The sequence below is a fragment of the Lytechinus variegatus genome, chromosome 3 (assembly GCF_018143015.1).
Source record: "Lytechinus variegatus isolate NC3 chromosome 3, Lvar_3.0, whole genome shotgun sequence".
NCBI lineage: Eukaryota > Metazoa > Echinodermata > Echinoidea > Temnopleuroida > Toxopneustidae > Lytechinus > Lytechinus variegatus.
The window spans coordinates 21,338,746-21,355,822 of record NC_054742.1 but is presented as its reverse complement, the minus strand read 5'-3'; the positions used below and the strand labels follow the sequence as shown (position 1 = coordinate 21,355,822).

At 36.7% G+C, this 17,077-nt stretch overlaps 1 protein-coding gene across 1 annotated transcript; it reads right to left on the bottom strand.

The window, feature by feature from the left end:
• Positions 1-622: 622 nt before the first annotated feature.
• Positions 623-16,599, bottom strand: LOC121410483 (protein CDV3 homolog). Its single transcript, XM_041602612.1, has 5 exons — positions 16,175-16,599; positions 9,407-9,486; positions 4,907-5,055; positions 3,145-3,358; positions 623-2,528 (listed from the first exon to the last, which is right to left on the bottom strand). Exons 1-5 carry the CDS (start codon positions 16,421-16,423, stop codon positions 2,408-2,410), a joined length of 813 nt encoding a protein of 270 aa, XP_041458546.1. The 5' UTR covers positions 16,424-16,599; the 3' UTR covers positions 623-2,407.
• Positions 16,600-17,077: the final 478 nt, after the last annotated feature.

The following is a 17,077-nucleotide window of genomic DNA, read 5'->3' as shown; positions in this document are numbered from 1 at the left end:
AAGCGATAGAGAGTGACATCATTGACTCTCTCATATGGATGTAACTGGCTCGTTCATATAACTATTTTGTTGAAAATAAGCGAAACTTTGGAATGTCATAACTTTCTTATTTTACATCCGATTTTGATGAAATTTTCAGCATTGTGCTTGTCTGATTTTTCTCTATTGATTCAAATCAACATTTTTCTGAGGTGGACTTGACCTATATTATTAAGATCAGTTAGCAGAGATATATAAGGAGCTGATGGCAAGAAAGACTTGAAAGTAAAAATTCACCGGCGTGGCGTGGTAAAAAAATTAGTATGGCGAGATAGTGACGAAATTAATGGGGGGGGGGTCCCCTTCCCCCCATTTAAGTAACGGCTGAGGCTCGGGTAAAATCATGCCTTTTTTAAACTTTTCCTGAAATTCAAAAAAGCAGACCATGAAAAATGCATACCAGTGAATAGTCAAAGAAAAAATGCAAGTAATGAGAAATCAACGAACGATCAAATGTTTGAAGATCTGAAATTGGCAATGTGATGTAGCTATGCTGTATGTATTATATACTACCAAAGATTCCTTTCAAATAGACAATGGTGTAAAACTCTTTTCTTTCCACTCGGCTATTTTGATTTAGTTGTTACAGGTAATTAGTTAAGTCTGCACATGTCAAATCAAATAACTATCCAAGTGGAAGTACTTTTCTGACCAGATTGTATAAAATATGATGCATTACCTCTTCTAAATTGAACAGACTGCTATGGTCCACATTAATTATCTAGGGCTGACTGACTCACCGGTTTAATTACAAATACAAGTCTACAGAAAGTAATGACAGAAAGTCGTAGCATTGAATATGCCTAGTTTTGGGCACAAGTTAGTTGTGAATTTCACATCCTAATAATAATTAGATCTATTCATATTCAAACAAAGATTTCTGCTTGGTAACATTTGGCTCTTCCTGACATGGAAAAATGGGTGATAATAAGTCACACAACAATTTTTGCACTTTTTTGTGTGTACAAAGTCGCATATGATCAATGGCCAGAGAAAGTACATTACAGTAGTACATGACATCAGCGCACATCAATGGTACCATGCGTACATTGTGTATTACCTTGGACTGCTTTTACAATGTTAACTGTTAATGAATGAATGGGATGTTCAAATGCAAATGATTTGACAAGTTTCAGAACAATTTCCCATCTTATAAGCTTGCAGTAAAGTAATATAAATTATAAACATGCTAATATAACTTTGAAATTATCATTATTGTAAATATTTGTTATAGTGACTATAACAGGCATTTAATAGTGGCTTACATCTACTTGGGATCCCAAAACTGTTACAGTACATTTAACATAGGAGAATATATCTATGTACCACTGGTACATACACACATAATCTGCTGCACAGTAATTTAGGGTGTGTAAAGTTTCATTTCTTGTCTATAATTCTCTTAGTAAATTTGAAGATTATATGTTCTCAAATTTCAAGGATGTCAGTCGGTCTTGATTACTGGGCCTGAAAATAAGCAAGAACATGCTAAAGCCAAATGAATTATGTGCTACACAACATAAACCCTGACATCCCTGGTATTTTTCATATTCTCATAAACATTTCATAATAAAGAGAGAGACAGAGAGAGAAAATTAACAGGATACTTTCCTAGCACTTTCCTTTTTAACAAGTGTGTCTAGAGAACACTTTACTACATTAACTTGATTTCATCTCAATCATAGACCTGCATGTAGTACCAATAATCATTGTCACCTTAATGTTCCTCACACAGAATCATTATTTTGAAGTAGTGATGACCTTGAATGCACGATGATAACATTCACGTAATAATAGAAAACAAGTGAAAATGTGACATCACACATCAAGGAATGCACTTTCTTGGCACACTTAAAAAGTGAGCACCATTCATGATCAAATAAATGAACAATTTGTTGTCACATGACATCAGATACTGCCCACATCTCAATGTTATTTCCACATAGAATAACATTACATAATAAATGGCAAAAAGTTCAGATACAGATTTGAATTGATGGGCATGTCAACATGATCCATTCACTGTAATTTACTTTTTTACTGCAAATAATCGTAATGAAATTTACTTGCAGTAGATCTATGATATACATTTGACATTAGTAGACAATAGCATTTGCATTTCAACTTGTTGACGTGATGCTGAAGCAATCAAGCAGAGTTATACCATCCTGGAAGAGCTATAAATTATAATATGCTGATTGCTGGCTCTGCAGAAAACAAGGACAAAGTACACCAGTGTCGATTCTGAGCCTATACTCAAAAACATTCCTTGAGATCAATGTCTGTGATATCTTGCACATTAGAAAAATATGTCTCTGTTCACAGCATCTGTAAATGTTCAAGCTGACCCCGTACTTCCTAGGAGAGGTCAATTTCCTAGAGCTGCGAAGCGATTTCCTAGTTGTAAATCTCCACCTTTACTACTTGCACCATCCACTGCTTGTCCACCTTTTGTTACAGTTGAAAAGGTTGCATCCTCAACTTTATTACTGAAAACAAAAAGACATTTAACAGGAAAAAATATAAAAAATTTTAACAATATGATAATAAACAATCTAAAGCTTTCAGATGCTGTCTGGTATTGCACAAGCTCCCTGGTACATGAATGCAATGTGTTCACTGCATGGTTCACATGCGTGACACATACATACAATGGATCTGACACTCACTCTCATGCAAATGTGTACTTTTGATTCAAACTGCTTTCACAGGATATCAAGACAAGGTTTTTTTTCTCTTCTACTTCCAAGTACTTTGATATCTCCACAGCATTTGATTTGCTTAATCAGCAAACCTAGTTGGACTTTAAAAAGATTTTCAGTAACCCATTTCAAGCTCCAACTCAATACCTGGCAATTCCATTAAAATTAAACATTGAATATGTCTTCATTTTTCTAACTCGGCCATATAAACATCTACTCATGTTGGATATCAGCGCATCACCAATTTCCATATATTTTTTTTGGGGGGGTTGATTTTTTTCTTGTCCCAAATAGAATATATTCACTAATAAATGTAATTAGAGTCACATCTACCTGCTGACATTCCAAATATCGAAAGTGAGAGAGACAGAGAATGGGGGGGGGGGGGAGGCGAGGGGCTTACCTATGCTTTACTAGATCTGAACTTGCAGCTAATGTTGGGAATTCAAATTCACTGTTTATCTGTGGTGCCTTCCCCTTGCTTTTAATGCCAAGCCTAGCATTTGATGCAGCTACGCTAGATGATGGTGGTGCACTGGCGGCTGAAGCACCTCGCCTGTTAGGTGGAACATACTTCCCTGATGTAACTACTGGCTTTGGTTCTTCTTTGACAGGTTCTGCAACACAACAAACAAATAGATATATTTAACAGCTAGAGGTACAAACAAATAAATGAATTAACAGATGAATAACAAAAAAGAAGTAAACAATGTTTAAAAATAGTGAATAATTAATGGCATTTATCATTTACCAAGTTGGTAAAGACCAAATGAAGTAACAATATAGGTAATATTAAGTAAACTATACTTCCAAGATTTTTGAATATTTAAGAAAATCAATACTTGGCAAAAATACAAAGGCATAAAGTTTGTTATAATTTCTAAATTTAAACAAAAAATATAGCTGATCTGCAAGTCAAAATTGAAGATGGTATTTTAGAAGAAAAACAAGGCAAAACCAATTTTGTGTCTCGCCCACTTATGAAAATAACCAGAAATATCGTGATTTGTGAGGGCACGCAAGAGAATTATATCGAAACTTCATTGTGAAATGACTGGGATGGAATAACACTTGTCATAAGAGCCTTGCATGAAAATTTAAGAAAAGTTGACCTGAAAATGACCTTTGACCTTACCATTTGACCTACGACTGCAGCATAACATGCAGGTCCCCCAAGTCCATCTACCATCCAAGTTTGGTTGAAAAGCGACATACGGTTGCGGAATTAGATGTCATAAGAGAGTCTTGCATGAAAACTTAAGAAAAGTTGACCTGAAAATGACCTTTGACCTTACCATGTGACCTACGACTGCAGCATAACATGCAGGTCCCCAAAGTCCATCTACCATCCAAGTTGGGTTGAAAAGCGATTTACGGTTGCGGAGTTAGGTGTCATAAGAGAGTCTTGCATGTAAACTTTAACATTGACCTGAAAATGACCTTTGACCTTACCATGTGACCTCCAACTGCAGCATAACATGCAGGTCCCCAAGTTCATCTACCATCCAAGTTTGGTTGAAAAGCGACATACGGTTTCGGAATTAGGTGTCATAAGAGTCTTGCATGAAAACTTAAGAAAAGTTGACCTGAAAATGACCTTTGACCTTACCAAGTGACCTCCGACTGCAGCATAACATGCAGGTTCTCCAAGTCCATCTACCATCCAAGTTTGGTTGAAAAGCGACTTATGGTTGCGGAGCTAGGTGTCATAAGAGTCTTGCATGTTGACCTGAAAATGACCTTTGACCTTACCATGTGACCTCCAACTGCAGCATAACATGCAGGTCCCCCAAGTCCATCTACCATCCAAGTTTGGTTGAAAAGCAACCTACGGTTGTGGAGTTAGGTGTCATAAGAGAGTCTTGCATGTAAACTTTAACATTGACCTGAAAATGACCTTTGACCTTACCATGTGACCTCAGACTGCAGCATAACACACAGGTCCCCCAAGTCCATCTACCATCCAAGTTTGGTTGAAAAGCAACTTACGGTTGCGGAGTTAGATGTCATAAGAGAGTCTTGCATTGTTATTACATAAGAACTGCGTTGTTACTATAAATCCAAACCCCAATGAAATGTGTACTACAATACCACCCATAATATTCAAGTTGAGAAACCATCTAAAAATGTACTTCTTCTTGATAACTGAATACCAGCATCATTACCCGGTTCTGGAGCGGGAGCAGGAGCAGGAGCTGGAGTAGTATCAGATGCCTTATTCCATGGCCCAGATGCTCCTTGACCTTTCGTCTTTATCGGTTCTCCATTTTCATCAACTTCTTCTTCTTCATCTTCTGCTTCAGGTGGTTCATCACTAAACAGTGTAAAATATTAAAAAAAATAATACTCAACATGAAGCAATAATTAACATTAACTCACATTGCCATCAAGTGACAAGAGATGCAGATTCCAACGATGAACAGAAGTTGCCTCAAAATAGAGTGAGCTACAAGATTATACAGTATTATGCACCCCCCCTGAAAAATCCCCTTCAAATTCTAGAGAAGGGAGTTACCATTTAAAACGATTATTTATTGATAAGACCCAGTTTCTTTGTCATCTTTGATTTTCAAGGTGACAAATGTGTTGAGCTTAGTGTCCTGCTTTATCCCCCCACCCTCCCCTATCAATTTAGCTCTTGCGAGCAATCAACCAAATAGTTGATCACATTAAAAGTATTTATAAGTAGCACTCAAAGAGCCTGAAGGGGTATGATGCAAGTCAAGTAATTGGCACTGGTGTGTCTGAGATGGTCTGGGAGAAGGAAGTAGACTCACCAACCAGAAGTAAACTGTATTTTTCAACCTGAATGTAACGGCAGGATACATAATAATTATTTATTTGGATTCAGCAAAATATCTGAAAACCCAAATTTCTAGAATTTGTCAGAAACTTTTACGCCCCATATTATTTGACCATTCAGAGCTCATTAAAATTCATAAGCTCACAGATTATAATGTTGGAGTAATTACATATACATGTAAGCCTTTAAAAAAAATTGAGCACTTTTCACATCATAATGATAAAACAAGTGGAGCGCCTCTGGCAGTCTAGCCTGCATTACGTGATTCAATATAGTAGCAGTGCTAACTTTGAAAACAGCTATCAAATAATCATTCACAAAAACACAATTCATATATATACTAACTTCATTGACCTTAAATGAAATTTGACTTTGATCATGCGACCTACATGTACATGTAAGACTTGTGCAAGATGATCAGTAATATTTGATTACCCCTTCATTTCATGAACTATTATTATATCCATAAACTTTCAAAGTTATGATGGCAATTCTAAATTACCCCCAACATGGTCAAAGTTCATGGACCTAAAGTGACCTTTGACCTTGGTCATGTGACTTGAAACCTGCACGGATGTTCATTGATATTTGATTACTAATTTATGTCCAAGTTTTATTAACTAGATCCATAAACTTTCAAAGTTATGGTAATTCAACAAATACCCCAACATGGCCCATGTTCATCGACCCTAAATGACTTTCACCTTGGTCATGTGACCTGAAACTCGGGCAGGATTTTCATAACCATTATTTATAAGTTTCATGAACTAGATCCACTTTTAAGTTATGATTACATTCCAAAATCTTAACCTTTGGTTAAGATTCAAAATATAAAGTCACTAGTGCTGTTGTCGGGGGGGGGGGGGGAAATCCATGTCGACATGTCGCTTGAAAATTAATCCTGACATCGACAAGGTTGACATGAAAAAGGGACCATAATTTAGCCTAGGCTCCCCAACAATCATTCGATCGTGGCACAGAACACTCTCTCAATCAAATATATTCACCTTGACACGAGTGATATCCCCATACTAGATCTAGATATATAATACAGGCTCAGTTTGGGAAAACATATTTTGACTATAAAAGCTAGAGTGAATTCACTTCTAAAATCACCAATTAAATCCACATTTATTCTCGAGTATAAAATTTTTGTACCACAATCCGGTCTCGAAAGCAATGCACAATAACACTCGAAGCCAATTTGAGAATCACTGGTACACATTTTATTTTTTTTTTCATTTCATTTATTTTCACAAAATTAAAATATATACAAAGCAATATACACATACATTTTAAAATAGTGGTAAACCAAATGAAAGCTCATCAGGCTTGTTTGGATGGCCCAAAACAACAATCATAAGCATCACATGTGCTGCAAACGCAAGCTCCTCAAAATGACAATGAAAAATAGTAACAAGTGGAATGCCTCTGGCAGTCTCACCTACATCTTGCAATTCAAAATAGCAGTGCTGACTTTGAAAACTACTATAACTTGCACAAGATGTTTTATGAACTAGACCAATACACTTACAGAGATATGGTAATTCAACAAATACCCCCAATGTGGCCAAAGTTTATTGACCTTACATGACCTTTGACCTTGATCATGTGACTTGAAACTCGCACAGGATGTTCAGTGATACTTGATTACTCTTATGTTCAAGTTTCATGAGTCAGATCCATAAACTTTCAAAGTTATGATGGTAATTCAACTGACACCCCCATTATGGCCAAAGTTCATTGACCTTTGACCTTGGTCATGTGACCTGAAATGCGCACAGGATATTTAGTGATACTTGATTACTCTTATGTCCAAGTTTTATTAACTATACCATTATTCTTTCAAAGTTATGATGGTAATTCAACAATTACCCCTAATTTGGCCAAAGTTCATTGACCCTAAATGACCTTTGACCTTAATCATGTGACCTGAAACTTGCAGTATGTCCAAGTTTCATGAATCAGATCCATAAACTTTCAAAGCTATGATGGTAATTCAACAGATACCCCCAATTTGGCCAAAGTTCATTGACCCTAAATGACCTTTGACCTTTGTCATGTGACATAAAACTCGTGCAGGATGTTCAGTGATACTTGATTAACCTTATGTACAAATTTCATGAACTAGGTCCATATATTTTCTAAGTTATGACATTTCAAAAACTTGATGGTTGAGATTTTGATGTCGATTCCCCCAACATGGTCTAGGTTCATTGACCCTTAATGACTTTTGACCTAGGTCATGTGACATGAAACTCAGGCAGGATGTTCAGTAATACTTGATTAACCTTATGGCTAAGTTTCATTCACTAGGTCCATATACTTTCATAGTTATGCTGTCATTTCAAAAACTTAACCTTTGGTTAAGATTTGGTGTTGACGCCGCCGCCGTCGGAAAAGCGGCGCCTATAGTCTCACTCTGCTATGCAGGTGAGACAAAAATCGATTGGCAACAGCACTAAAAGTCACTGATTACACCTTGATTTAAAGAAGAGTTGACACTGATGAGAAGCTAGTTTTAATAAGGCAGAAAAATTAGGGAAAACATTGGTGAAGTGGAAGATGCGATGGGTTTTTTTAAATTTTAAATTAGTGATGTCAAATCCGAGCCATTCCTTCAAATATTATGTAATTTATATAAAAATCCATGAATTCAATTTTAAAGTTTTTGAGAAAATGACATTTTTGGAATTTAAACATGAGATCAAGACAGAGCTGCTCATCTGTGATGTCTCAAAAACAAAACACTAAAAATTCATAACTGTGTTACTCTTCACAGACTTTTTATTACACTTCACAATATTTTTGCGCAATTATTTCTGCATTTATTAAAACCAACTTATCATTATAGTGAACTTCTGCATTAACCCTAAAAGACCCGGGTTATTTGGACTCTCACAGCCGAGGGGGGAATCTGCCCCCACCACGAGATCTCGGCCGTCGATCGCATGAGCGCCGCAAAAATTTGCACAGTGGTAGTGTGCAATAAAATCTACAAGGCTGTATGATTAACTTTTCTGAAATTTATGCATGAAATAAAACACTTACTCTAATTAACTTATGGCCCCAAGATTGCGAGTTTTTCATTTACAGACTCATTGTAGGATTCTGATCAAATGAACATAAAAAAAAATTGGTATCACAAGTTTTTTCTAATGTATTTTATTAGTGTTTTTTTTTTATTTATGTATTCATTTGTTGTTGTTTTTTTACTTTTTTAAAAGTCTTTTATGGAAATTGTTGCAGACTTAATTCTGATCATATACAAGACAAAACTAGTTAGTTCTAATCCGTAAAAATAGAAATAATAATAATAATACATTAATGAATTTTGGCTAAACAAAAAATTTGCATTGGATTTGTACATGAACTCACGTTTTTGAGTAATTTTGGGTCTGACATGCGCTTATATAATGTTGCATAATTTCGGAACCACATACCCAGGCATCGCAAATTTGGTCTCAGCGAGCGGCGCGGTCAAAATCACGAAAAATGTTGAGGGGGGCAGATCCCCCCCCCATCCCCCCAGGCCTTTTAGGGTTAAGCCCTGGAGATTTGCATACAAGAGAGTTATGTTGACTGACCACTGATTGAATTCATCTGAAGTAGTAGTCAGGGGTGTGAGTGGTCACAAATAAAAAGATCTGAAAAAAGCTGAAGAATGCTGAAAAAGTCTGAAATAGAAATAGCTCCCATACTGTTTGTGCAGAGGAAAGCCCAAAATAAGCTGAAATTAAACTAAAAATAAAAACAAAACAAATCTAATATCAGCTAAAAATCTGAACTCTCACACCCCTGATTAGTGTTATCCCCTTTGTTGATTGTAAAATACAAGAATCATGGTTACTATAATACTTACGTCACCTGAAGAGCCTGAATTTTTAAGCCACTGTAGTCTTTTTGTGAATCATCTCTGAAATCTGTCCATTCATCATCATCCTAAAATGAAAATGTTTTAAGACTTTATTATTGGATTGGACAAAAACTGACAAATTCTGGGTTGCAGTCAAAATGTAAATTGAAATAACATAACATCTTAAAGGTCAAGTTCACCCCAGAAAAAATGTTGATTTGAATAAATAGAGAAAAATTAAACTAACAATGCACAACCCAGTGACATGCAAATGATTCAGACAATGATGTCCCTCACTCACTCATACAATATTTCATTTGGACCAACTTCACTGAATAATATACAGTCCGACCTCTCTTATCCGGCCTCCCCTTATCCGGATCTCTCTATTATCCGGACGCACACTTGCCGAGATTTTTTTTTTTTAATCTAGTACAGGTACGTGAGGAAATGAGATTTCAATCTAAACTCAATCCTATACATAAGCCCACTCTGATTACATATATTTCCAAACATAGTCAAACTACACCAAACATATTTTTCATGAAAATATCTCACCCAAATCACCAAAAGAACTTTAGGAATGATAATTTCCAGTAAATCAGGGTGCAGCGCAAACATTTCATCACGTTTCTCTTTTTGCTTCGCCGGAAAGTCTTGCTAGCTAACTTTAGGCCTCAATACGGACAGCGCCATCTATCATGTTTGAGCCTACAGTCAGTGGAACAATGGCTGACATTGCGAAGCTGCGATACCCGCCGCGATGATCTAATTTTAAAACTTGGTTTCATCGAGTCATTCACTTTCTTTCGAAGTATTCTCGATGTATACCTCAGTCATTTTAGCAGGTAAATTATCCAAGAGTTTTGGCCATCGATCGATTTCATTTCAATAAAAAACACTGCCTATAATTTGCACTGACTCTGCAGTGAATATTGTCTTTACCGTACGCCCACTACAAAAGTGCAGTGTAGCTACCGCCGGTGGCCTGGGAGGCAGCCGGCAGCGCAGCTCCGTATATTTAATATTGGGTCTCCCAGATCCGGATAAATCCCTTATCCGGATTGGTGCTGGTCCCAACGTGTCCGGATAAGAGAGGTCGGACTGTACTATTACACAATACTACTTCAACATGTTCAGAGAGGAATCAATTGTCGTTTCACTGGACAATGAGGAGAAAATAAGAACATTTCATATTTCAATTTCATAAAATAAAATAAAAAATAAATAGTGTGAATGACATAATTATCTCCTCATTTGCATACAGAGCAGGATATGCATAACTGTTTTGTGAAATTAAGCGGAATTTTACAATGTCATAACTAAACTATCTTATTTATATCTGATTTCAGGGCTCGAATTAATCCAAGGCCATCCAAGCCAAGGCCATGGCCTTAGATGCCCTCAGAAATGGCCTTGATGCCCTTTCCAATATTTGTAGACTTAAGGCCAAAATAACTGCCCTTTTTTGCTGTGGCCTTGGTGCCCTGCGGTAATCCAGTGCATGTGCCCCATTGATAAGTGCATTTATTATTGATGCCCTTTTTTTGGTGGCCTTGGATGTCCCATAAAGTGAAAACTGCCTGCCCTTTCCCTTAAAGGGGAAGTTCACCCTGACAAAAACTTTATTGTAAAAATAGCAGAAAAAATAAGAAAAAATATTGCCGAAGGTTTGAGAAAAATACATCAAATAATTAAAAAGTTATTAGAATTTCAATTATTTGATTTGTGACGTCATATGCGAGCAGCATTCGTACATAGCGAATGGTAAAAAATCAATAAAATATAATTTTCTCAGAAAATTGAAAATGGTTGTCACTGTACCTTTTGTATATCAATAGACAAATCATTTCACACCCGATCATGAATAGAAAACAAAATTAAGTCATCAGGAACCGTGCAAAATTTGAAATTCATGCATTTTATATTACATAACACATGGGGCAGCTGCTCGTTTATGACGTCACGAATCCAAAACTTTGAACTCTAATAACTTTCTTACTCTTTAACGGATTTTCCTCAAACCTTCACCAATATTGTTAATTATTTTTTCTGCTATATTTGCAACAAAGTTTTCTTCAGGGTGAACTTCCCCTTTAAGTGCCCTTTTAAAAAATGGCCTTGCCCCTTTAAATTAAGCCTGAGTCGAATCGATTTTAAAATCGGGGTTCGATCGATGTCATCGAATACCGGTGCAGATTTTGCAAAATCGGTGCATCGAAAAAAAAAAAAAAATACGTCGGCCGGCCGATTCGTTTGGTTTACACAATCAATCATCAAAATATCAGTAATGTCCAACTTTACTACTACATGTACTTACTTGATTTCTATTGCCCCCAAAATGACACCGATTAAGTAATTATGATGCTATTCACCATTAATTTGAAGTTCATTTCGATCATGGTTCGAGTCTTACTCGTTTGCTCAAGCCGAGATAATTTATGCACGATGAATTCATGAATGGAAGTCATGGCCATCGATCGTGCATGCGCAGTACTGTTCTTTAATCAAACCAGAAAATGGCCGGAAATTGACGCGATCAACGTAAAATAAATCTTGCTTTCATGAACAATATTAATATCATGACCATAGAACACTATTTAATCGTAATATTTAACAATAATTTGTATATGATAATCAATAATATGAATTTAGAGCTTGATGTGAAACGTTTGTATTTCGTTTCAATTTTCAATGGCGGACATCTCATGACGATCGACTTGACTTCTTGAGTCGAGCTAGTGCACTTGTCTAAAAAAAAATAATCATCACGTCAGGATTGATTCTCGAACATTGTCTACATGCAAAAACTCTGTTCAAGTTCGTAATATCACCATATAATAACATTTTACATGACAAAACAGAGAAAATTGCGTTTGATTTTTTTCCCATCAATTTGAAGCTAGTTTATGCCCAAATTTGGGCTCTGATTTCATGAATGGGAGAATATGTCATACGTCATCGAACACGCATGCGCATTGTGCTTATTTTCTCGGAGCTTGGAGGAGACGTCCAGAGGTGGAATAATAGAAATAATCCCAGTATTAATTCTTCCATATGAACATAACATACTTTGCTGACATCGTCAATATTCTTAGTATGACCATAAAATCTTGTTAAATCGTAATAATTTAGATGAATTTAGGGCTAGATTCGAAACATTCATATTTATTTTGATCGCATGCTCAATTGCGTCTAAAAAACTGGATTGTCACTATCAGGATTAATTCTGGAACATCGTCATAACTCATATTCCATAATCTTTCCTCACAATCGTTATATCAGCATTGAATAGCAATTCAAATGACCATCCAGAGAAAATTACGTATTTATTCCCATAAATTTATTTGGAGCTCATTTTGGATCCAACTACACAATCTCAGGCAAGTTACAGCGCTCTCCGTTGATTGCACTTGTTTGCTGGCGCTGACGTCAAGCACGCCTGTCGTTTCGGGAGAGTGAGTGTACGGAGCTGCGGACGGGGCTGGTGAATGGACTGCGAATGCTAGTTGACCGAAAATCATTCGGATCGACTCTGCTTGATTCATGTCTTTATTATTGTTTATTTTAAACTTATATGTTGTCATCTGCAAATTATATCATTGTTGAAGATATTTTGGGAAGAATTCTGCTTTGGTCCCCGCCCCCGGCCTTTTTTTTGTGTTTTGTGATCATGGAAAATACAAACGAACTTTGCTCTGTTATCTGCTTGTGCAACGCTCACCCGGCCAACGCCAGCGCATACCGTCAGTGCGTAGTGCATATGCAAAGCGCATCGCATCGACGCAAAAACAAAAGACTAAATTTTCCCCGCCTTCAATATTCGATGCATCGATGTTCGATCGAATTAGAGCTGTCGAACACCAGTTTTCAAAATAATCGATATGACTCAGGCTTGTTTATTTCCCCCTTTTACACATTGTTCTTATTGTGCAGCATATTTTTTCTGTGATTTTCTCCTGCTATAATATGCTGGAAAAGAAAAAATAAACTGGATTTGGGGCCTGCATAATCTAGGTTTTACAATCAAAAAGGAAGAAAGGAAAAACCACTGTTTTGTAAATCTATCTGAGTTTGCTATATGCACTATTTATTTACTTTACCATTATGAGTGTGTGTCTATACGGAGATTAAAAGTCCACACAACCTGGGAACAATACAATTCTTTTATTCTTTTTCAATCATTTCATATTTATAATGATAGATTAATTTATATATTACCACAAAAAAAGCAAAGTAAAATAACAGCAAGCACGATTTACATACAAGATGTACAAAGAATAGTGGTACGTGGTAGTGACTGCAGAATATTTCAGTTTGTTTTATTATTTTTAATTAAAGTTTTTCTTTATATTTTTCGGGCCATCAAACTTCACTAATGGGCCACCAAAAAAAATTGTTTGAAGGTTTTGGTGGCCCAAATGGGCCACCACCAAAAAAAGTTAATGTGGAGCCTTGCATAATAGTCAAACCTTATTGTCCAACTGTCATTCTGTCAATACAGGTTTGAGGAGTTGCTTATTACGAACGTACATAATACTACATAAGTACATGACACTACGTACGTAAGTAATAATACTACGTACAGATGTAATAATACTACGTACATAACTACATACATGTATGTAAATTTTTTTCGTTGTAAAAAATGTCCTGTTCATTTTGGGGCTTCATATCAATTTCATGATTGTTGCCCGGGGGGGGCCACTTACATTGACGAGTGGATACCATGCGCGACCAAAAAAACACTTAAAAAGGATGTCTTTTTCACGATAGGGCACGTTACGTATGTTACGTGATAAGGGTGTCAAAAACACAAAAATAATGAAAAAAGGGTATCTATTTTGCTAGGAAAATTATGTGTTTAGGGTAGAATTCGGGGGGATGATAAAACAAAATTAAAATGTTTTATAAAGAATGTCCTGTTTGCCCCAACAATTCGTGTTTTAGAGTCCGATTTGCGCGAGGTGTAGAAGGTGGGGTCGTACTAAAAGCCGACGACCGAAGGACCCGTAACAATAAAACATTCCTGTACTTGTTTAGGGGTTCATTTCAGGGAATATTTGCCAAGAGTATCGTTTGTTTTCAATACTTGTTAAGGGTAGGGTTTCACACGCCAATACTTGTTACGGGGTGCATTTTCAGAATATGGAAATTACGTGTTTAGGGTGCTTTTCGAGACCCCATGGTCACGCATGGTATCCACTCATGAATGGAAGTGGCCCCCCCCCCCCCCCCCCCGGGATTGTTGTTGTCATGGAATATCTCTGTCTTATATTAAAACTTTAAGGACAAGTCCACCCCAATAAAAAGTTGATTTGAATAAAAAGAGAAAAAATCCAACAAGCATAACACTGAAAATTTCATCAAAATCGGATGTAAAATAAGAAAATTATGACGCTTAATTTCACAAAACAGTTACATGTATGCACATCCTGGTCAGCATTGGTCAGTATGAGAATGAGGAAACTGATGACATCATACACTCACTATTTTTTCATTTTATTAGGCTGTGCCTGTATATGAAATATTCAAATTTTCTTTACATTGCATTGTCAAGTGAAAGTTGAAACAGTGATTCCTCCCTGAACATGTGGAATTTATTAATAGTAAATACCACTATATGGTTCAGTCAAGTTAAAAAATGTATTTCAAACAATAAAAAACAAAAGAAATAATGAGTGATGGACATCATAAAACAGACTCATTTGCATGTAACGGAGTTGTGCATATCACTGCTTAGTGAAAAATAAGCAAAACTTTAAAATGCCAAATTTTTTTTTTGCAGTGTATACAGCCACACGCGTGTGTCTTTACCATCCAGCCACACGCGTGTGGTTATATCCAGAACACTTATCTGTGGATACCGCCACACGCCGCCAGTAATAACAGTAAAACACGTATCGTATGTAGGTCTGACCGTCTATATCACGATCAAAATAACCTCATTTCTTCATTAAATTCTTACATTCTAAACCCCTTTGATATCCTTAGATCGTTTCAATTTCATTCTCACCATCTTCTCTCCTTGCTTTTCTTGTCTTGTTACAAACGGTCGTCTGTTTAACAGCAAATTCTCTTTTTCTACTTGTGTCGATTCTGGCTTCCTTCGCGGTGGCAGACCCATACAAATGTTTAAACGTAAACCCAAACTGTGTATGTCTACTACTGCGCTAACGCTGTATGGGTCTGCCACCGCGAAGGAACCAGAATCGACACAAGTAGAAAAAGAGAATTTGCTGTTAAACAGACGACCGTTTGTAACAAGACAAGAAAAGCAAGGAGAGAAGACGGTGAGAATGAAATTGAAACGATCTAAGGATATCAAAGGGGTTTAGAATGTAAGAATTTAATGAAGAAATGAGGTTATTTTGATCGTGATATACATGTAGACGGTCAGACCTACATACGATACGTGTTTTACTGTTATTACTGGCGGCGTGTGGCGGTATCCACAGATAGGTGTTCTGGATATAACCACACACGTGTGGCTGGATCATGGTAAAGACAAACGCGTGTGGCTGTATACACTGCCTATTTTTTATTGGCATAACTTTCTTTTAGTTTTAGTACATCCAAAGATTCCAAATTCCAACTTTCAAATCCAATGACTTTCAAGTTCCATGAAATTTTCAGTGTTATTATGGCTTATGCTATTTGCTAATTTGAATTTTAACCTCTAGCCTTCTCCTTCTACTAGGCCTATTTATTCAACTTTTCAAGTCAACATTCTGCTGGGATGAACATGACATTTAAGACCCCGGTGCCACTCACCCTGAAACGATAGTTCATTTGATCTTCTTCATTTTCTTCTTTGTTTACCTCAGCTGAAGCTTTGGCCTTTTTTGTCGCAACATCAGTAGATGCCGATCCAAGACTGCTCGGTCCGGATGATGTGTCTTGCTCAACTAGCTTTTTCGCGATCTCATCGGTTGTCGTAAACTTCTTCGCCTTTCCTTTAGCACCCTTCTTCTTGCTTTTCTTAGCAAAGAAATCTTCCAACGACTTTTCACTTTCAGTCATCCTTGCAATTTTGCATTAAATTGAATCAGAGATGCTTCTTATATGGTAAATATGTTACCATATGACAAAGGAAATACATGCAATTTTGAACGAGTCATTCACTGGTACTTCGTGCATATTACACACGTGTATCGCCTGCAATTCATTTACAGACTTTTCGACCTTTCGAATCTCGCACACGACTTCGGTCCATAGATAACCGTTATCTCAAACCTCGGGTATTGAAGAAGTCTCTCACCATCATCCATGCACTGCCCTCACGGCACGCAGTCGCATAGTTTATTGAGGAAGATGATAAAAAAAGGGGGGAGGAAACAGCTTACAGCTTTTTCTTTGCCTTTAAAGGTGCTTAAAATGGAAATTAGTTTTCAGTTTAAAAAAATTTAGAGTGCATTATATTATACCTAACGGTCCTGCACTCCAGATCCAGCCAGCTCGCGTTCCGCCGCTCGCATTATTATCATTCCTTTAGTCATACTAACAGCATTTATTGAGATGCACAGCATTTCAGGGCAATTGCTCTTTATTATTCATCCAATTTCGGGATCGGAATTAAAAAAAATCAGCCCCATTGCGGCGCATAAACTATCATTTTTATCAACTTGGCGAGCCACGGGTACTGAGATTTTTGAAGGGGACGGGAAGCTGAATGAA

Excerpts from the sequence above, each read along its gene's own strand:
- LOC121410483 (XM_041602612.1), bottom strand. The coding sequence starts at position 16,423 with ATGACTGAAAGTGAAAAGTCGTTGGAAGATTTCTTTGCTAAGAAAAGC. Across the intron at positions 9,487-16,174 it reads AAATGAACTATCGTTTCAGG|GATGATGATGAATGGACAGA; the intron begins GTGAGTGGCACC and ends TTTTCATTTTAG. Across the intron at positions 3,359-4,906 it reads TGCTCCCGCTCCAGAACCGG|AACCTGTCAAAGAAGAACCA; the intron begins GTAATGATGCTG and ends GTTGTGTTGCAG.